This window comes from Urocampus carinirostris, chromosome 6 (genome assembly GCF_059441175.1).
Source record: "Urocampus carinirostris isolate Australia breed hairy pipefish chromosome 6, RoL_Ucar_1.0, whole genome shotgun sequence".
Classification (NCBI taxonomy): domain Eukaryota; kingdom Metazoa; phylum Chordata; class Actinopteri; order Syngnathiformes; family Syngnathidae; genus Urocampus; species Urocampus carinirostris.
This window is the reverse complement of record NC_142354.1, coordinates 27,935,133-27,957,060: the sequence shown is the minus strand read 5'-3', so window position 1 is coordinate 27,957,060 and position 21,928 is coordinate 27,935,133. Positions and strand designations below refer to the sequence as shown.

The following is a 21,928-nucleotide window of genomic DNA, read 5'->3' as shown; positions in this document are numbered from 1 at the left end:
TAAATTTCCACTGAGGTTGCAGATCGAATCTCAGGAGAAAGAGCATTCCACAGCACTGGGGCCCGAATGGAGAACGCTCTCGAAACTGCGGATCTCTTCTTTGCTCTTGGGATCACGAGTATACAGCATTTTCAGAGCGAAGGATCCGCACCGGAACATAGGATTAAAATTAAATCTGAAAGGTACGAGGGAGCAAGTCCATGCATGAATTTGTATAATACCAACAGAATCTTATAATCACATCTTAAGCTAACAGGGAGCCAAGTCAGGTTAGCTAAAATCGGGGTAATATGATCGAACTTTCTTGTCTTAGTTAAAAGCCTTGCTGCAGCATTTTGTACCAGCTGAAGGCTCTTGATTTTGGACTTCAGGAGACCGGAGAGTAGTGCATTACAGTAATCGAGACGGGAGGTAACAAAAGCACGAATTTTAATATCTGCATCCGACTGAAACAGCAAGGGCGAATTTTTGCAAAGTTGCGAAGATGGAAAAAAACTTATTCTGGTAATATTCTTAACGTGTGTTTGAAAGGACAGATTGGGGTAAAATATGACACCTAAATTTTGACTGAGTCACTCTGGGTTACACTACATTTGTCAATGTTCAGAGCTGTTTTGGTAGAATAATCTCTCTACCAAGTAAGTGTTTAAGAATGTCTCAGATGAGTTCAACATGCTTTTATAGTTTTTTTTTCTGTGCGGCAATATGCGTTTATTTTAAAACTGCTGTTCTGGGATTCGCCACACATTAGGAGGCAGGAAAGGTTGGAAGAAGGGGGAGAGTGATTTCGTGGTAATTCTTTGTTTTGTTTGTGTAACCTGAAAATGGTAAAATTAAGAAAAGGTCTGTTTCAAATACACCGTCCTCACACCAACCCAATCCCCAGAAATGACAGAAAAAAATAAGTATTAGTAGTTCAGGAATGAGCTGACTGAGGCTGCGATTGTGACTTTAAGCCACAAGATGGTGGCAAAGAGTATCAAAATTTCAAGTTGTGGACACAATTCTTATTGTAAATTCTGATTGTATTTCCTCAAAGCAAGCCCTGCAAAGAAAGCTGTTCTGCCCGTGCACTGAGAGAGGGCAGAATTTTTCCCCTTAGTTTTTCACCTGTAGAGAATTAAATCACAAAGTGGTCTATAAAACAAGAGGAAATAAATGTAAATAAATTAGAAACTCATTTCTTAGGACTGAAAAATGATCTCTCTCACACACACACACAAAGTTGGCCATTCGGCAGGGCTTAAATTAAGGTGTGCTCTAAAAAGAACCAAGACATCAACATTATTGAAATACTAATGGTTTCAATTTGTTCACGCTTTGTCTATCCCAGTCGGTAAGTCGTCAAGTCTGCTCTTATGAAGGCCACCAAAAAAAGAAAGTGCAAGGCTATTTCACGTATTTTTACCTTTCGCGGGACTTTCTGGTCTCCATTAACCGCGGAAACCGAGGGATCTCTGTTCTCTTCGTGTGGACGGAGTTGTGCCTGAGAGGCAAAAATCGGGGTAAAATATACGCGCCTTTTACGTTTCACCGTTTCGCCATTTTCCGGTGGCTGTTATTAACCTGGCTAGCTTGTTCCAATATAGCATGCGGCCTTTATCGTTGCGAAATGATACAAGCTAAGATATATTACATTTGTAAACGTTCATAATTGTTCCCGTCGACATGGACGAGGAATACTACAGCGGTGCAGGGGACTGGGAAGCCCCCGACGGTAACACGGTATGACTTGTTGCTGTTTCGCTAGTTTTTGTTAGCATAGCAGTTGCTAACACGGACATAATCGGAATTGAAGAAAATTACTCTCTTAAACGCCGTCTTTTCCTTTTAAATAACACAATTTAATTTAGAATTGTCAATGTGAGCAGAATAAACGGTGACATTAATGTTAAATAGGCAGCACAAGTGGCTTTTCCTGTCTACACCTCCATGATTTGTAAACCTTCATATAACATAAATGTAATTGCCGAGTTTACTATACAAGTTACTAAACTTGCTGTCGAAAATTTACATTTCTTTCACCGTTTTTTACGTTATTTTCTAGATCCGTTCGGAGGTGGGTATCGCAAAGTGAAATAGCCGTATAGTGGGTGATAGAAAGCTATGGTAATTGGCTAGTGCCTTCTAGACCACCACCACTACCCAGATAAAATCTTTAAAACAACAATGTAGTTTATAGTAAGTACTGATACTGTGTCATATACGTGTGTAATACTAAATTATAAATGAATTCACATGGAAGGGAAACATTTAACTGCATTCACCTTTGTGTGACGGGACTTGAACTGGTACAGTGGACTTAGTGGGTAGATGCAGAGGAGAGGAGCCTGCAACTGGGGATCCAAAATGAAACAGATTTTAAACCTTCCACTTGCAAGGATTGTTATGCCCTTAGAAGACGTCCTCGGTTTAAACCCCTCCTTTAAAAAAAAACATTCCTGATCGTCAATTTGTTATGACTGTATTCATTAGTTACGGTTATAATTTGTGTGCTTTCTTTGTATTTCTTGCTAATTGCATGTTTCCTTTCTATGTTTATCACGTGTTTGCTTCTCCTTTTTGCATCTCTGCATGCCTTGAAGCCATAGTTAATAGAAACGGTACAAAAAAATACAACATTTTATCGCAGACTCAAAAAGTGACAAAAATAATTTGTTGTTGATACAAGTTGTATACTGGGGGGAAATGACATAACGAGGGGCTGAAAAACATTTTATTCCACACTGTAATGTGAAAACCTCGTAAGCACAGGTTGCCGTATCGAGTTTTCAGCTGTACTCTGTTTTACATAAGTTTGATTAGCAATTATTTCATTATTTTTATTATTTCACGTTTTGCTGAAAATACCTCAACACCAAATATAATGACAGCCTTGCCATTTTCTTCCAGGAAGATGCGTTTATTGACATTGAAAATTTGGGGAAGATCCAAGAAGAATGCCTAAAGAAGTTTTCCAGCAGGGATTATATCATGGAGCCTGCCATTTTCAACACCCTCAAAATGTGAACACTATCAGTTTTAACATTTTGGGTCGTTTGTGTCCTAAAATATGACTATCACAATAAAATTCAATTACTTTTGTATCTCTGTTGCAGGTATTTTCAAGCTGGTGGTTCTCCAGAACACGTCATCCAGCTCCTGTCTGAAAACTACTCCGCCGTGGCTCAGACAGTTAACCTGCTGGCCGAGTGGCTCATCCAGATGGGTGCGTGCTAAGGATACAGCATCCTCTTCTGGGGAGCTATGTTTGGGTTGCCTTCTGCGTGGCGTGACGCTTGCAAACTTTGCCACGCCTATATTGGCTAGTGCCGTTAAAACTTACCTCTGATTGGCCGCCGCTGTTTAAACCTGAACTGTGACAATTATGCTTGGCCAAACACACCATCACTCAAATAACAAAGACGGACTTTAAATCCTTGTCGTGCAATAACACAATCGCATTACGTCACATCCCAATAACGATTAGATTTCGGTTAATCGTGCAGCCCTCATACGCGTTTTATTTTGGTGCAGTAATAAATATGTGCTTTTCTTTGTATTTGCCGTTTGGAATGGTCACATGATCTGAAAACTCATGACGTAAATGACTCGGGGCAGAACTGAAAAACGCCGCCCCTGAAAACTGCGCCATTTGCGCGGCTCTGTTGGTGATTTGCAGCCAAAGGTGTGCGCTGGGCTCAATATTTTCTGAAATGGACGTGAATTACCGTATTTATCCCTGAATAACACAAATTCGTTTATAACTTACACCCTTCATTTTATATTAAAAAAGGTAAAAAAAATTGTTTCACTTTTCCTAGGCCCAAACTAGGCATCTAAGTGATGAATAAGTGTGTCTTTGATTTAAAAAAATCATTTGTTGACAATGTAAACTATGTACACAATACCAAAATAACATTTACAATATTTATTTAATGTCTTTCAAAGTATTATTTAATCATCGGATACACAAGAAGTCTCTAGGGGCTGTACAGACTATTGTTGGACCATCCCTGATCTAAAACTTACATGAGGGCAAGAAAAAACTCGAAACCTCAACATGAAGAAGTTAATAAAACCTTGAGAAGGGGCCGCACATGAGATAATCCCCCTTTCAGGATGACCAGGCTGCAAAAAATACATGGACATCATCAACATGATATGTAGGACATTTCTGTGAATTTGAACTTCGCTTAAACTAACTCAGTAGTCTAGATGGTAGGGCGCCCGCTCCGAGACTGGGAGGTCGCTGGTTCAAGCCTCGGCCTGAACCATAGTCTGTACAGCCCTACAACATTGGTACTCATTGGCGCTCGGCATTAAGGGTTGGAATTGGGGGGTTTGGTCACCTAATGACTCCCAACACAGCAAGTTGGGTCTAAAAAAACCTGGCACCGATCGAAGGCGACGCGTCACGTCGAGAGGTTCGCGTGTCAAATTATTTCCTGTATATATCATGTTTATGGTATATACTGGCTGAATAGACAAATACAATACAATATATTGCCATCTGTCACCCTAGATATTAGTAATTGCACAAAATGGCAATGTTTAACTCACGTTTCTGTTTGGGAGAGCAAAGGAAAGAAATGAAGGGGTTCCTCACCTCTACACAAGCCATCCAGGGTGACAGTTTTCACTACCAAACATCCACTCGAGTGATTTGGATATTGTTACTAAAATAGACCGGAGGTGTTTTTTGGCTGAAGAGATGCGGTTGCATTCAATGTTTTGTGATTTTAGTCGGCAATAACTTTGACTGATAAATCATTGTGCTATTAGGGTTATTTACAGTTAGATCGCGTATATAATAATTATTTTTAGGTAAAAAAAAAAAATTGCCTTATACACAAATAAATACGGTTGTTCGTTTTATGGCAGTTTAAGCCTGCGGCTTTAAATCAAGTGCGGCTAGTTCAAAAATAAAATTACGTTTCTTTCTTAAATTTGAGCATGCAGCCTTTAATCAGGTGCCCTCTGTAGTCCGGAATTTACGGTAACTCCAATTGTCACATCCGCAACAGGAGTCGAGCCCGCACAAGTCCAAGAACGTGTTGAGAACCACCTGAAAAGTTTGCTGATAAAGCACTTCGACCCTCAGAAAGCTGATTCTATTTTCACCGTGGAAGGCGAGGTATGAGTTTTTCAAGACGTGGCGAATCTAAATCAATTCCACGTTTGGGATAAGGTTGAGATTGGGGATGTGCTCCTAGACTCCTGCCTGGCTGGAGCAGATGATCGCTCACACGACTTGGCGAGACCTTTTTTATAAGCTTGCTGAGGCTCATCCCGACTGTCTGATGCTCAACTTCACCGTAAAGGTGTGTTGTTTTAATTGATATGATTGTAGCTATATGCGGACGATCTCATTCTAAATAAAATGTGTCTTTTGTAGCTGATTTCAGACGCTGGCTACCAGGGTGAGATCACCAGTGTTTCAACAGCGTGTCAGCAGCTAGAAGTTTTTTCTCGGGTCTTGAGGACATCTTTAGCTACGCTGTTGGATGGAGGAGAGGAGAACTTGGAGAAGAACCTTCCAGAATTTGCTGTGAGGCCCATATTATCCATATTGTTACTTAAGCCACAACAAATGCAGTTTATAATACAGTGAAAATTACTGAGTCATTACCCACCTAATTATGCAATTTTGGCACAATGCAATTCATGGTATGAAGTAAGGTTTGGTGATCCACCCAAGAAATCTAGATTCTATTGGTCAGTCTGGACCACAGGTCACCAACCTTTTTGCAGCTGATAGGCTATTTTTGTTACTGATTAGGACTACCAATGTGATAAGCATTTTTAAGATACTTGTGTAATGACTGTTATTACCATGTTGTTATTATGTTATTACTTTATTAGTACATTAGTATTCGAAAATAGGTTTAAAATAGGCTCACTCAACATCTAAAATGTTCTCAGGGAGGCTACTTGGTGCCCTCAGGCACCATGTTTGTCACCCGCGGTCTTGACGATTTTGATCTTTTTTTTTTTTTTTCTCAATAAGCTCAATTACATTCAATGTTTTCAAATGAACGTTTTATTGATTTAAAATGGACATTCTGTGGAAAATATTTAGAAAAGAAAAACAGATTTGTAATCAATTTAATTTAAACTTATTTTAATATTAAAATAGCTACACATAGCTTGTGGCTTTTCTTCTTAAATTTCAAAATTCACTCGTATAGTAGTAATAAAACACATTGGCTATTCGAAAAAAATCTATTATTTTGAAATTTCATAATTTACGTTTATATTTTAAACTCGCAATTTTTAAAATTATGAATTACTCGTTTTTTTTTCTTTAGTCACGCTCTGGAGTTATATACAGTCCATGTGTATAGAATAGAATAAAATGACCTCTATAGTACAAGAAAACTGGAGGTCTTCTCCATTCCCTGCAAAGTAATATGTGATAAAAGATTTCAAAAATGTAAAAAACTAAACAATATATTTTTGATACTTAGTAAGTATGTACATCATTTATGGATGGATCTGCAAACATAGTATGGATGAGAATCTAGTGAAGGTAAATTGAACATATTGTGTTGAAAAACTTGGCTTGACTGTATCTTAAACTAAAGACTCAATATAGCGACACAAATGGGAAATATTTTATATTTGTTAAGAGGGAAATAGATTGGCAGACTAAATTATTCCTGGTCATAGTTTTTCTGTTAGAAATCAGCCTGTGCCTACTTCACAAGACCAATGTTTTATCATTTTAATTTAATTCAAAATTTTGCTTCTCCTTCCGCTTAGAAAATGGTGTGTCACGGGGAGCACACGTACCTTTTCGCTCAAGCCATGATGTCCATCCTGGCCCAGGAGGAGCAAGGTGGCTCTGCAGTACGCCGGATCGGTCAGGAGGTGCAGAAGTCGGCCCACAAGAGGTACTCCAAAAACGCCTCCAGATATACGAAGCCAGTCTCAGTGAGTGGTTTTGTGTGGCATTCAGGGGCCACGACGCCAGTCAGATAACGCTAGCGCTGGGCACAGCGGCAGCCTACCCGCGGGCCTGCCAGGCACTGGGGGCCATGTTGTCCAAAGGAGCCCTGAATCCGGCCGATATCACGGTGCTGTTTAAGATGTTCAGCAGCATGGATCCGCCTCCTGTGGAGCTGGTGAGGATTTGTTTTAATCATTGAGTATGTTTACATGCTGGAAATGATCCCATTGGAAATTGAATATTGCCAGTATTCTGATTATGTAAAGCCATGTAAAAGTGCACAGTAATCCAGTTAAGGTCGTATTCTGATTGAAGTTGAGGGGTTAGTCTTTTCATCTTCTAACCGCCATAAAGTCCTGGACTGTAGAGCGCACATAATTAAAAGCCGCATGCACAAATTTAAGGAAGGAACTGAACTTTGTTTTGATCCAAGCCACACCATATTTAAAGCCACAGACTTAAACAGCCATAAAAATGAACTGATTTATGTCCATTCCTTTAAAAAAATCAGCAGGGAAAAGTCAAGTACAGTAAAGTAACACATTGTGCTGCAATTAAGACACTCGTTGCGGACTATGTTGCTGCTTCCAATTTTAATCAACTGGTGCAAAAGTCAATATTAATCAATTGATATTAACATATATGCGTCCAGAACTGAATGTACTATACTGAGTGAAATTCAGAAACCCAAACAATCACAACAGCCTGTACACATGTGCGTGATAGAGACCAAGTATTGATTCTACTGGGTGGGTTGAGTTGGTGTATCCCTGAAGCACTAGGGTCATAGAGGCAACATTTCCTGTGGTGTGTCTTGGGCAACTACAGACTGGTGGCACCCATCCCTCTCCAGGCCAATAATTGTTTCCTTCCACCACTACTACCCAAAAAAAAAAAAATCGTTCAACCACTCAATACTACATAAAAGAATCAATCACCACAGCTGGGAAGATCGGTTCTGGGTTATTTTTAATGCCCAAAGCATTTGGGACTCCTAGTGTAGAGGAGAATTATGCACAAAATCCAGTTTGCTCACTCAAAAAGCCTCAAGTGTGTTGGCTAATTTCTCTTGGAAATTTCTGGTATATTTTTTGCCTCAGGCATATTCATCTATAGTGGATGTCACAGTTGTAAGCATCTATATGTAGTGTAAATCTATTCCTTTGACTAACCACGTACAAGTCCAACTTGTAAACACAGGACCCAGCATTGAGCGTTCTCCTGGAGAAAACAAGCACAGTACTTATTTTTGGTACGTTACTTGAATTGAATTATGCTTTTATTTAATTTTAAAAGTGCGTAAACAACATCTATTTGTGTTATGACGTCGCTCTTGCTTCGATTTGTAATCAGAATACTTGCAAACGGCATGTATACGGGGTTATTTGTTTGTCTCAAGGTATATAAACGATTCATTCATATTGCTCCAGAAATGCGATGCAGAGACCCTTTACTACTTCGCGCTTCAGTTATTGTTAGTTGGGTCCTTTGCGAATTTTGAAATAAATTGATTTTTGTTGTAATCAATCTCATTGTGTTGTGCGTTGTGTTCAGCAGGGACGAATTAGGAAGGGCGCTCTGTGTTGGGTGGGTGTGATTGTCTTAACAAACTAGTAGCACAGCGACTGCTAGCTTTTAGCGACTCATTACATTGAAAATAAATTCCTCGATTTAAATCAGAATCTTAGTCAAAATGATAAAAGGTAAATGGTCTGCATTTATATAGCGCTTTTCAAGTCAATGAAGACCTAACAAAGTGCTTTACAAGTTGGTTCATACATACAAGAACACAATGAAATTGTGTTAAATTGCGTATGCTTCGTGGGATTATTATCGGATTCCAGATGCGACGTCTGGGAGAAGGCAAGAGTGGTGTTGCTGGCTGGCCTAGTGCTAACGGCTAGGCTAACAACTCTTCGAAGCCAATGCTCTGGACGCTGTATCTTAATAATGCCAGATTCATTAACCATGAAACTCGAGGGAAACCTCTACTTTTGGGACCGTTTTAATCATCGCGGATACCTGTCCCCATTCGAGGACACCCGATGCTAGTGCGCGCTAGCCGGCCGTATTTCTTTCATACACTGAAAGGAGTTGCCCTCCAATTTCGTTTTACTTTGGTTTTATTGCCATTATACAATTCATTCAGCTTTATGTTTTGCGTGTTATTATTTGTATATCTATAATTGTTATTTTGTGACAGTTATGAACTCTCAGTCGGTAATGGTGTCATCTTTAGGTAAGTTTAACCCTTTCGGAGCTTTTAAGAATCTGTGGCGATACTTTGCAGTTTTTCACTTTCGCGGATGGTTCTGGTCACCATTAACCACGATTCAATTTCCGATCGGCTTATTGCCTACTTTTGAAACATAGTCCTTGTGATCTCTATTTTATTTCAAAGGAGTCTGTTATTGAGCTTTTCCCGTTTGCTGTTCCTCAGATCAGAGTGCCAGCTTTCCTGGACCTCTTCATGCAGTCGCTGTTTAAGCCAGGCTCCAAGATCAACCAAGACCACAAGCACAAATACATCCACATCTTGGCTTATGCCGCCAGCGTCGTCGAGACCTGGAAAAAGGTTTGAGCGTCTCAAAGTAGGCGCTCCAAAACGTTGACGTTAGAACGATATTTTTTCTTCCGCGATCTCAGAACAAGCGGGTGAACATCAACAAGGACGAGCTGAAATCATCGTCAAAAGCCATCGAGACTGTGCACAACCTTTGCTGCAATGAAAACAAGGGTGCCACCGAGTTGGTGGCAGAGCTTGGCACGCTCTACCAGTGCATACGGTAAGAAATCTGAAAAAGTGGAGGAAACGAGTAATCGGTTACAAAATTAATCGCCAACTACTTTTAGAAGCGAGTAATCGATTGGATAAGCAGCGAGTGGTAAAATGTTCGATTTTACTCTCTGGAGACTGATGATCTTTGAGTTATTCCTATCAAACACTGAACCAAACTTTATGGGTCGCGATTTTGTAACTTTTCAATTAGCAATTTAGTGAGTGTTTTGTCCTCTTGTTTTGAAGGTATTTTTTTCCCAGATAATAAAGGGAGCATGAAGCTTCATGAAGTACTTGCAATATTTTTACTTCTCCAGATCAGGCTGTCGATATGATTTAGAACAGGGATCCCTGTGGTCTTTTTAGTTTGTACATTTAGCCCCCAAAGAACAAAACCTGGGTAGCCTGTGGACTGGTTTCGTAAATAGCTCACAAATGATGGATCAATGTAATTACTTAGACCAACTCTTATTACTGTACACATCTTTTTATAATTATAGCCTGTGTAAGTAATCGCCTAGTGCCTTTTTCCTAGGAAAAGGTTTTTGTGAGTTAGTCTATTTTGAGACCGACGCCTCATAATTACAATGTACAACGTTTTAACAAAATATTATATTTCAAAATGTTTTGCCAAAATGTACTGATCAAGCTTTATAATGGTTGTTGACCTCTTATCTAGAGTAATAAGATACTACAAATTCTTCATCATTAGTTTGAGCTTTACACGTTATTATTTGCAAAAATAAGAATATATATTGTTTTTCATAGTTTTCCAACCTGGTATGACCCAAAATAATAACTGAATTAATTCAAACTTATCTTCGAGTTTAGAATAAGAGGACTTAAAATCCAACCATTTTTAATTTAAAAAGGTTCGTTCATTAATCAAATAACCAAAAGATGAATAGAATATTCAAAAACTACTGCTGTAGTATGAAAGGAACCTATTACATTCCTTAGCAATCTTGACTGTTATTTGTTGAACAGCAAGTAGTAAATAACGAGCGGATTTTCTCGATAAATTCTTGGAGGAAAAAATGTCTGGGTTTATGTTGGATTAAATGCTGACGAGAAAAAGAAAATAATACAAGTTCACAGTCCCTTGATGGATTAGTTTTCTCTTCGAAATGTCCGCTCAGGTTCCCTGTTGTTGCCATGGGGGTTCTAAAGTGGGTGGACTGGACCGTGTCTGAGCCTCGCTACTTTCAGCTGCAAACCGATCACACGCCGGTCCACTTGGCTCTTCTAGACGAGGTAGGGAGTGAACCGGCAAAGTCTATTTTTTTTTTCTTAGATCCAAACATTGACGTTCCTTCCCGCTGCAGATCTGCACGTGCCACCAACTGCTGCATCCTCAGGTCCTCCAGCTGCTCATCAAGCTCTTCGAGACGGAACACTCGCAGCTGGACGTCATGGAGCAGATGGAGCTGAAGAAGACTCTCCTAGACCGGATGGTTCACCTTCTGAGTCGAGGCTACGTCCTGCCCGTGGTTGGCTACATAAGAAAGTGTCTGGAGAAGCTCAACACCGACATCTCGCTTATTCGCTATTTCGTCACCGAGGTAGGTCAACGGCACCTACAAAAGACCACCCGGGATATGGCAACCCACGCCTTATGAAAAAAGATGTTTTTTTGTTCCCTCTTTATAACCTTTCTCCCACGATAATGCAACGAAAATTTTTTCGAACGTTGCTGGGGTTTTTTTGCGTTTGTAGAGTTATGTATATAAAATGACTCTATTTTTCTGCGTCATAAAAAATTCTGGCCTGCTTTTGGTTTGCTATAGGCTGAACTACCTCCCACAATGCCTTTGTTTTTCTGTTTTAAGTTTAGAATCTCGTTTGTGACTTTGCAAGTCGGCGATACAATGCTGCATTTTTTTGGTACGATGCTGTTTTGCTAAGGTCCCAAAGCTTGCAGTGAAGCAAAAACATGATTGTTAAGTTTCACAGGTACTCAAAATAAGAAAAGATTGGCATTAACATATATGGAAACAAATCTGAATGTACTATACTAGTGCAATTCAGAACCCCGGACAATCGCAAAAGCCTGTACACATGTGAGTGATAGAGACCAAGTAATGATGCTACTGGGATTTTAAACTTGCATGAACAGTGAAAGAGAAGCCTTAAGAAAGTCCAGCCTGTTCTAAAGGTCCTCCCCTGAGCCCTTTGTTGTAATTAAATCTCCTAGGTTACATAAAGCACAGGTGTGGAAGGGGTGAGGAAATCAAAGGACGGTAACACAATTGGCTAATCATGACGGTGATATAAAATGGTGCATTAGTCATAATAACAAACAGTGCGAAATAACAATAAAAAAACCGAACATTTACCCAAAATAACAAACAACTGTGTGCAGTATTTAACATACAAAATAAGAAAAACCTTGGCACCCTGAGCAAATTGCACGTGTCAAATGGTTAAACAATAAATGATTTACTAATCAATTCGCCCGTTATATGTAACAAAAAAATAAGTTTTTATTGTCTGAAAAACAGAATGATTTACTTAACGATTAGATTAAAAATAATGCTTGTGATTATCAAGAAATTCAAAGAAGGCACACGAAAGGCTACCCTATTTAGGTTGTATAGCCATAATCGATCAGGATAATGATTGTAAGAAAGTTTTGATATTAGTTTCACTTTGATCCGCCATTGATGTCTCCTACCCCTTCTACATCTACCTGTTACTCTACTTGACCAGCCAGGTAAATAAAATGTCATTTTTCCCCTCACATGTATTTAATCTCATCTCTCATCTCATCCCATTAGCCGTACCGCTTATCCTCATTAGGGTCGCGGGGAGCTGGAGCCCATCCCAGCCATCTCCAGGCAGTGGGCAGGGGACACCCTGAGCTGGTTGCCAGCCAATCGCAGGGCACACAGGGACAATTTGGACCGGACAATTCACTTGAAATGCATGTTTTTGGAATGTGGGAGGAAACCGGAGTGCCCGGAGGAAACCCACGCAAGCACGGGGAGAACATACAAACTCCGCACAGGAAGTCTGGAGCTGGATTTGAACCCACGACAGGCTCCCATGACATGAACTGTGCCGCACAAGCGCTAACCACTGCGCTGCCATGCTGCCCATGTATTTAATCATGAACACATATATCACACATAAGTAGTACTTACGAGGTTCCTGCAGAGCCTTCAAAAATGTCAAAAGGCATTGAATTTATTATTCTAAAAAAAAAAAAGCCTTATTTGGCATTAAAATGTCTTAAATCCAATTTTCGAAAGTCTTAATGTGAACACATCAATGTGATTTATGCTTGAACCAAAAAGATTTAGTAACATTTTTTAAATGTCTTTTTTAATAGTAGTTTGTGGCAACATTGCGCGACCTCAACCATGAAACCATCAAAACAGTGATGTGGTTTCAGTCAGGCCTTTCTTAGGTCTACCAACAATACACATATCAGCTATGGGAAAGTGTTCATTTAATGAGAAGCGGCTGTCCGAAAATCATTTTTTTGACATGACTAAAACATGTCTTGAATTTAACTTGTCTTAAGCTGTAGGAACCCTGACTTACTTTGTTTTTATCTGCGGTACTGGGGTTTCAGAATGCATTAGCATAGGTTTCTATCCCCTGCTATATGGCAATTTCATTCTGCGATCCCCACTTTAGAATTGATTTATGTCATAACACGGGGAACTATTGTATGTCAATTTAAAAAAAAAAAAAACAACTTCAGGTCAGTGTCTCCTTGTATCAATAAAAGGTCCTGGACGTGATCGCACCCCCGTACACGTCCGACTTTGTGCAGCTTTTCCTTCCCATCCTGGAAAACGACAGCATCGCCGGAACCATCCGCACGGAAGGAGAACACGACCCCGTGGCGGAATTCATCGGTGAGTCATCCTCCCGCTCCCTTTTTGTGTCCTCGATTTTGGAAACTCACTCGTGGTTTTACTCCCCAGCTCATTGCAAGTCGAATTTCATCATGATTCATTGAGGATGTTTTCATCCTATAAAGTGCTGATGAAGCATTTGTGTGAGTATGAAGGCAGCCAAGACTGACTCAAATGTTTCTAAGGTAAAGGCACACTTTATTGAATGCATCGAACCTGCAACATCAGGATGTGATAACATGCGTTTTGTAAATAAGTTCTTTTTTTTGTTCAAAAGTGGTTTGTGATTTGACTCTATTTTTTTAATCTGTAGGAATTTGCAACTGTGTTATTGTCAAATCATTAAAAGAGTTGTAGACCGTTCAACAGTCTCTGAAAATTGACATCCAATTTTAAAATACATTTCCACACAGACCAAAAAAAAATTGTTCCCTTTTTGGCATTAATTAAAAACTAAACCCAAGCCGTCTCTGAGTGATCTAGACCACATAGTCTTTAGGGACAATGGGGTCCCCGTAGGCACAGTCCGTCTCCAGCGCCAAGTTGTAGGAACTTCCGCTTCCTCCTTTGTAGGCGCTGGTGACGATCCTCAGCCAGCCTTTCTCGCCCTGGTGAGCGCGCCGCGCGTTTTAGAACGACAACAATGGCTCTTTGTTTCATTTTGAGAGGAACATAAAAACCTTACCCAGGGCTCTCCCCAGGAGTTGCGCACGATCCAGTACTCCACGCCGTTTTCCACTCCCCATCCCGCCACTGATACAATGTGGTTCACCGTGGGGTTCTCGGCGTATTCGGAGTAAAGGCCGCCATTATAAATGTCAAGATTGTCTGTTGCCATGATGCCGCAGCTGAAAGCCAGAAACGTACCGGTTACGGTAATCGTGGTTCGTACGGGTGCCTGAAATCCTTGTAAATGCTCGATTTTAGTGTTGTGTTTTCAAGAATTGAAAAGTGCTTGTAAATGCTTGATATTGTTTCCATGTTTCTCACCAAGTCTGCTTAAAAAAATGACAGACACTGCACTCTAGTGACTTTGCTTTGTTATTGCATTCCTCCTTCCTCATGAATAACTGCAGCTGGCATTAGTTTGTATGGCATAGTCCTATAAAGCATCGTCATCCGCTACAGGTCGCACCCAAGAAGACAGGTGCATGCTAACCCTAAACAGGGATCTATGAAATGTGTATTAGTGCAATGATTGTTTCAATTTTAAACATTTACTATGGGCCATGCAAAAAATTAAGCTAGCGTTTCCCAGTGGTAATTTTGAATTGGAAGAATTATCTGCAATTCAAAATGTAAGCTACATTTTACCAAACACCTATATTAAGAGATTTTTCTCAAAAATATTTTACACACCTATTTTTTAGATCCACAAATATATTTGATTAATTCAAAATCTAAAATGTACATGTCTTGCTTGATAAATGCACACACAAGATTAAAAGTCGCATATGTATATTGCAGATACTTGTGGATCTGTAAAATAGATGATTCACACCGGATATATTATTTTAATGGTACTTGAGAAATTTTTTAAAAAGGCTTTAAAAATCCCTAAAAAGTGCTTGAATTTGGCCATAACAAAGGTGTACAAACTCTTGTAATGGAAAGAACTTCTTTCAACTGAAAATGTAAGCTAGCTATGATCATTTTTACCCAAAACCTAAATGGGGAGAAATTTGTCTATGAGAGAACACTTGCAATTAACTCATAAAAAAAATCATGTCTCGATTAATGCACACGAAAGATTAAAATTGCATGTGAAAATCGTAAATCTATATGAGGCTCTGCAAAATTCACGATGCATACTACTTTTAATGGTACCGGGGACATTGGAAAATAGGGTGTTTAAATCCTTAAACAGTGCTTGAATTTGGCCTTAAAAGTATCAACCCTGGTTTGTGCGACAGAATGATGACTACCTCCCACAATGTCGGCCTCTTCATTCAGTTCAGAATCTTTTTTTACACTATTTTTTTGTACTGTATATAGTGACCATGGATCCAAGGCTTCAGTGAGGCTAAAGGGAGAAACGAGAACATGATAACCATGGAAAGGAAGCTTTCAATTATTAAGAAATGACTAGGCATGTGAATGGTTACACTTGCTAAGGTCCATGGCTGTCACCAATCAAGGATTGGAAATAATGTGAAAAACAATCCTACAAGGGCATGACAATCCTTGCTATTGAAGTTTTGAGATAAGTTTCACTTTGAATCCCTCATAACCGTCTCCTTCCCGTCTGCATCCACCCGTACTCCAAAATACCAGCTCGAGTCTCGCACATCAATGCTAAATAACATTTCATTATTCATAATGTTGTTTATTTATATACATGTGTATTTACACACCTACTAGCTACAATTTTGTTACTATTTGGCTTACCTCAAGTTGGAAGCTAATTACCATGGATCAGTATTTCAAACTTTTTTGAGCCAAGGCACATTTCTTTCATTGAAAAATCCTGCGGACCACCACCAGTTGGTGCCGTTGCATCCTCCGTAAAAGTTAGTCCAAAAGAAAGATGACTTTCGCTAGACCGCACAGGCACAGAAATTGGATCCTTTCCCACATCACAGTACTGCAATGTGTCAAGGCACATTGGTTGAAAAACAGGAGGTTACCATCCCTGCAGTACGGCATGTTCACGTTGCGTTCCCCACCGCAAAAGGATTAATACTGTATCCCGCTCGTCTAACGTACAAACAAATATTCAATCTTGACACTCAGACGGGTAGCATTCCATAATCTGCAAACCTGATTGGTCCCCTGGCGTAGATCTCCGCCATCATCTTCTCCCTCCCGCTGACATCTCCATAATCGCCCACCGTCCACAAAGTGTAGTTCTTCACGATGTTACACACTCCGAAGGTGGTACAGGTGCCGCACTGGTTGAAGGGTTTACACTCTGCAAAAGGGGCAAGACGGAATATGAGGCGAAGACGAAATATGAGGCGAAGCCGGGCCGGTCTCGAGGACGCTTACTCTGATCTTTGGCCTGGTAATTATTGCAGGTTTCGTCCGGTATGCCGTGCGTGTTGGCGTACTCCCACACGCTGCCGTGATCGCCGCCGTGGCACGTGCCGGCCTCCCCGCAGTCCACCACGTGTTGCACGGAGAGGTAAGCGGACGGCCAGGCCCCTTTACGCTTGATATTGATGCGATCTGAGGATATGCGGGTGAAAACATCTTAGAGTGAAGTTGGCCCGAAAGTCTAGACCCCTTGTGCGCGCATTGTTAGCCCAAACAAAACAACAGGACTAGGAGTACAAGTTAGAATAGAGCAGGGGAAGATTTCTAGGATGAGTTGCGTTTTTCGTTGCAATTTACAAATACAACATTCCCAGCTGTTGTGCGTATAGATGCACAAATCGCGGTCTTAAGGAACACCATTTTTCCTTTCTTTGCAATTCCTAGCGGAAACTTGTCTTTTCAAAAATACTGTAGGAGCCTGTGGCCCATTAAAAGAATTGACCGGACCTAGGACATCATTAGGGAATACCGGTGTTTGCGGTGCCTATTTCATAGCTGGTAAGTTATCATGGCTATCAGTCATGTTTATTTATATAGCCCTTCATCACATGAATGTCCAATACTTTAGTGAGTAGGATAAATGTTAGGGAGGTTGCTACCAATGCCTATTGTAGAATGTAAGTGCTACTACTGGTGCTAGCTAGTAAATCTTTCACTGTAATAATTATAATACCAATAATAATATATTATTAATTTAATAAAATACATTTAATATTACATTATATAGTTACTAAGAATGATTAATTGTTATTGATCCAACCAACACTAAAAATGTATTTAAGGCAGAGGTAAGTTCTTGAACCCAAATTTTAGGCCAAATCTAAATTGTCACTACACTTGGCTCTGGCTTCTCTCTTGCTCCCTTTTTTTTAAAAATATGTACGTTTTTTTAAATCATAAATCAACTCCTCCCAGGTCCACACAAATAATACATACAATTTTGGGTTTGGTTCAGCTCAGCCCTGCAATTCTTTAGGCCTGATCTTACCTCGGATGCTGACTGGAAAGTGACAAAAAAAGCATTCAACTGCTAATTTAAATGATTGATTTAATGATTTGAAAGTCTTTCTCTTCTTAATTTTTTTTCTAAATAAAAACTACTTAAATATGGGACCCTCACTGTTTGGATTTCATATCTATAATGACACCCATGTGCTCTTTTTTTAAAATTTTGTCCTTTTGGTATTGCCTTAAACAGCACGTCCGAGACTTGTATTTGACGAAAAATAACATCAGCATGGGTTTCATCAGTGTTCATACAGCTAGATTGGTGTGTGGCCTTGGCAACATCTAGTGGACATAATTAAAACTGCACGTCCTTGTTTGATGCAGATCAGCTTTTTTTCTCTTGTGCTTCTCTCTACATTGTCTTGCGGGCCACATAAAATGAGTTTGACGCAGGCGATTCAAAAGACGGAATCGCAAAGTAGAAATGGTTCTGTGTCTATGGGTCGGACCTGCCATTGCGCTGGTGCTTCCATGGGCCCAACACGAGCCGCAGTATTGAGGGATGTGCTGATTGCGGGTGGTGCTGACAAAGTTGATACCGCCAACGTTCCTCCAGTCCCACGATTTGGGAAGATCGGAAATGTTTAAATACTCGTGAGGGCGAGGAGACGTCCTTAAAGACAAACACACGTGGTAAATATAAGACACTCAGTCAAGTTTTAAAAAACCCAATGAAATATTTGACTGCAAAATGTTTGTATTTTCACAGGTAAGAGTTGGCTAAACTTTATGACCAGTGTTGGGTATGTTACCTAAAAAAGTACTTGAGTTAGTAACTGGATTACTAAATGGTAAAAGTAACTATTTACCAGGGAAGTAACTATTTCCGTTGTTCTAAAACCAAATCGTGTGTCAAAGAATTTGAAATCATCAGAGCATATACGAAACACCCCGATGATGTTATTTAGAATTTTAAGAGAAACTTTTTTTTTTTTGCTTTGATCACTAAAACGTTTTTTGGGTGTTCAGGTTGGTTTAGGTGCTTCAGCATTACCAATTAGTAAGCAACATTATGCATACTTAAAAAGGGGGAAAATAAAAAGTACAATAACAGAAGGAAAATACAGGAGAAAATAATACTTTACACATTAACAGTGTAAAACACAGGAAATATAATTCAAATGTTTATAAATCTGCAAAAAAATTAAACAATTTTTTACCTTTTTTACAATTCTATTTTAACCAATTTAGACAAAAAGCTAAAAAAAATATGTTAGAATAAGTAAAACAAAAAGCAAAAGATCAGCAGTCTCTAAGATTGAAAGATGGCTTGGTTTGGAGCAATCATTAAAATGAGTCCAAATTTGGCTCATTTTTCTGAATCTTATACATAACAGTTTGTTCTTTTTTTAGAATAGAATAGAACAGAATTTACTTTTATTGTCATTCTTTGAAACCATGCACACAGAACGAAATGTCGATACACCTGACCCGTACAGTTAAACTGTAGCAAGCCGATGCAGCCGCAGCCAAACAGGGCGCCGCCATTTTAGACCCAACTGCTGTGTTGGGAGTCATTAGGTGACCAAACCCCCCAATTCCAACCCCTAATGCCGAGCGCCAAGCAGGGAGGCAATGAGTAGATAGATAGATACTTTATTCATCCCCGCAGGGAAATTCCCACCAATGTTGTAAGTCTTAGGTATGACTCGGCCGAGGCTTGACCCAACGACCCCCCAGCCCCATCTAGGCTACCGAGCTGGTTCCATATTGAACTCCATTATTACCCAGCACCTAAGTGTGACGTATTGAAGCTGAACATGTATCGTTGAAGAATGGCAGAATTCATGTCAGCTTATAGCTGCCCTTTGACACAAATAGATCATAGATGAGAACAGCGCAAATCAGCGCAAAGTACGTTATAGCAGCAAGATAGCGATTTCATTTTAGTCAAAGCTAAAAGAAGAAAAAAAGAAAAACGTAATTTTAATTAGCGTTGGATTTCTTCCTTTGAAGGAACTGGAAAAAATGAAAAGTTTGCTCTGAAAGTGCTTGAATTTGGCCATGAATAAGGTGTAAAACCCTGGTAATATTTGACCACTAGATGTCGCAGCATCAGTGCAACTGAAATACATTAAATATTTTGTTCAGCACTTTGAATTACAATTCCATGCCTGAAAAGTCTTATTCAAATACATTTTGATTGATTGATGGAAAATGAGTGCTACAAAGTACAAGGAAGAACATGTCAAGTCATGTTTATTTGTATAGCTCTTAATCACAAAGAGGCTCAAAGAGCGGCACAGACCACAGATTATTACAAACTACAGACTATTATGACACCATCACCTGATCTAAAACCTACATGAGGGCAAATAATACACAGATATTGTCAACACAAAATATATGTTATTCATATGCTATAGAATAGAAGTGTGTTTAAGCTTAGATTTAAACATTTCCACTGAGGTTACAGGTTGAATCTCAGGGGGAAGAGCATTCCACAGCACAGAGACAGACTCAAAGTGACCAAAATGTACCATCTTATTTATAGTTTTTTTTCCCAGCTTTTTTTTTTTTTTTTTTTTTTTTTTTTTTTAGGTCTGTGGCTACCTGTAGCAGCAAGATGGCTGACAATTATGTCAGTTTCCTATACGAGAGCTTCATGTTATGGAAATTACACATTTCTTGATCTGCATGTATTTGAAAATGCACATTTCAATGAGTTAGTTTATTTTTGTTTATTGTTCAAATCAAGTTTTTTTTAATAGTTTTTTTTTACAACTACTAGGCGCTAAATGATACATAATGTCCCCTTATGCCTACATTGCATTAAGTTAAAAATCATAAGAAAATTGATAAAAACAGTAGACAAGTCATCATCATATTTTACTGACTCATAGGGAAATTGATTACTCCACGTAAGACCGTTAAGCAAGTATTTGGTGCCCTTTTAATACTTTTTAATTTGGTATATAGACCTTTTCACTGTACTGATCATTTTAAATCGTGTATAAGAATACATCTTTTTTTAGTTTGCCCTTAGATACGCGTGTCATTTTGTTTGAAATGCAAGGAATCATTTTAACAGTTTAAATTGCAAAACAATTACAATTTAACGTCCCATAAACCAACGGCTTTATTCAGTTGAATGTAGTCATTGTTGTGCATCTTTCCTATTCGTGTTTTTGCAATTAGATACTTTATTCATCTCTGTAGGGAAATTCACACTTCCAGCAGTATCCTTGTGTTGAAAATAAAAGAAATTGAATGTGTCATAATAGTCTGAAATAATAGTTTACAATGGTCTTTGATCTGTCCAGCCCTTTGAGACTCTAGTGATTAAGGGCTATAAAAATAAGCATGACTTGACTGACTTGAATAAATACTCAATATAACGTGTTTATATAGAGTATTTTAAAATAGTGCTCCATAAAATACACACTGTAATAAAAATAGGGTAATATGTAAATGTTGGTGTGGGATTTAATGCGGGCTTTTACTCCCCCGGGTGGAGGTAAAGAGCATGAAGAAGAAATGATCCACGTTCTTCAACATTTAATGACATGTTGAATGAACGAATGAAAACTTTATTCGAACATTAAAATAAAAACAGAACAAAAACAATAACTCAACAACAAAATAATGTTCGTCATTCTTAAGTGTTCTTGCGTCGTTCAATCGCCTATGCATTTTATAATTTGTGATTTCAGACCTTAAACAATTATAGCAATGTCATCGTGAAGTTGGCAACCACTTTGAATAATTTCATGGGGGGAGGAACACCCGACAATGTTCTAAAAACTAACGGAATCCGAAAAATATTTTTTTTGTGTTTCAGCACCGCATTAAAAATTCCGTTTAAAACTCATCATAAAAATGGAAAATCTAAATATTTTAATACAATGGATCCGGTTGATGTAATCAAACTCGTGACTGCCTCGGTGAGTGAATTCCACTACGTTAGCCATGTTGCTAACCAGCTAGCATAACAACACGTTCTTTTTTTCACGTACCTTAGTCCGAACCCGTTATTCCTCGGCTTGGGGACATAACAAGGCTCTTTTTTGTTGAAATAGAGTCCGGCTGACACGAAAGACAGCAGGACTGAAATTAAAATAAAACACGAAGCCGACACGTTCGCCATTTGAACAAGCCGGTTTCAAGGCTAACTTTTAATGCTGACTTGTTTTTGTCAACATCACCTGATTTGGTACATCCGGGGATATTTGGTACGTCGGACGTGACTCGTCATTTCTAAACGGGACAGTGTTTTATATTTGTCCGCTAGATGTCACTGTAATGCGTAGTGCAACCATAAATAAGTCCATGACTATAAACAACGGGGACTGAAAGTGAGCAAAAAGC

At 39.2% G+C, this 21,928-nt stretch overlaps 2 protein-coding genes across 2 annotated transcripts; one reads left to right on the top strand and one right to left on the bottom strand.

The window, feature by feature from the left end:
* The first annotated feature begins 1,526 nt into the window (after window positions 1–1,526).
* On the top strand, window positions 1,527–13,942 carry nelfcd (negative elongation factor complex member C/D). Its single transcript, XM_088338571.1, has 14 exons — window positions 1,527–1,725; window positions 2,893–3,005; window positions 3,099–3,208; window positions 5,007–5,116; window positions 5,196–5,303; window positions 5,378–5,530; window positions 6,745–6,875; window positions 6,941–7,106; window positions 9,372–9,506; window positions 9,578–9,717; window positions 10,850–10,964; window positions 11,036–11,272; window positions 13,447–13,576; window positions 13,646–13,942. The coding sequence occupies exons 1-14, from the start codon at window positions 1,669–1,671 to the stop codon at window positions 13,678–13,680; spliced, it is 1,740 nt and encodes a 579-aa protein (XP_088194697.1). The 5' UTR covers window positions 1,527–1,668; the 3' UTR covers window positions 13,681–13,942.
* On the bottom strand, window positions 13,754–21,776 carry ctsz (cathepsin Z). The gene is made up of 6 exons (XM_088338572.1): window positions 21,577–21,776; window positions 18,070–18,233; window positions 16,565–16,744; window positions 16,337–16,487; window positions 14,262–14,424; window positions 13,754–14,184 (listed from the first exon to the last, which is right to left on the bottom strand). The coding sequence occupies exons 1-6, from the start codon at window positions 21,705–21,707 to the stop codon at window positions 14,056–14,058; spliced, it is 918 nt and encodes a 305-aa protein (XP_088194698.1). The 5' UTR covers window positions 21,708–21,776; the 3' UTR covers window positions 13,754–14,055.
* Window positions 21,777–21,928: the final 152 nt, after the last annotated feature.

Excerpts from the sequence above, each read along its gene's own strand:
- nelfcd (XM_088338571.1), top strand. The coding sequence starts at position 1,669 with ATGGACGAGGAATACTACAGCGGTGCAGGGGACTGGGAAGCCCCCGAC. Across the intron at positions 9,718-10,849 it reads ACGCTCTACCAGTGCATACG|GTTCCCTGTTGTTGCCATGG; the intron begins GTAAGAAATCTG and ends ATGTCCGCTCAG. Across the intron at positions 11,273-13,446 it reads TTCGCTATTTCGTCACCGAG|GTCCTGGACGTGATCGCACC; the intron begins GTAGGTCAACGG and ends TATCAATAAAAG.
- ctsz (XM_088338572.1), bottom strand. The coding sequence starts at position 21,707 with ATGGCGAACGTGTCGGCTTCGTGTTTTATTTTAATTTCAGTCCTGCTG. Across the intron at positions 16,488-16,564 it reads TTACCAGGCCAAAGATCAGA|AGTGTAAACCCTTCAACCAG; the intron begins GTAAGCGTCCTC and ends CCCCTTTTGCAG. Across the intron at positions 14,185-14,261 it reads ACTCCTGGGGAGAGCCCTGG|GGCGAGAAAGGCTGGCTGAG; the intron begins GTAAGGTTTTTA and ends CGCGCTCACCAG.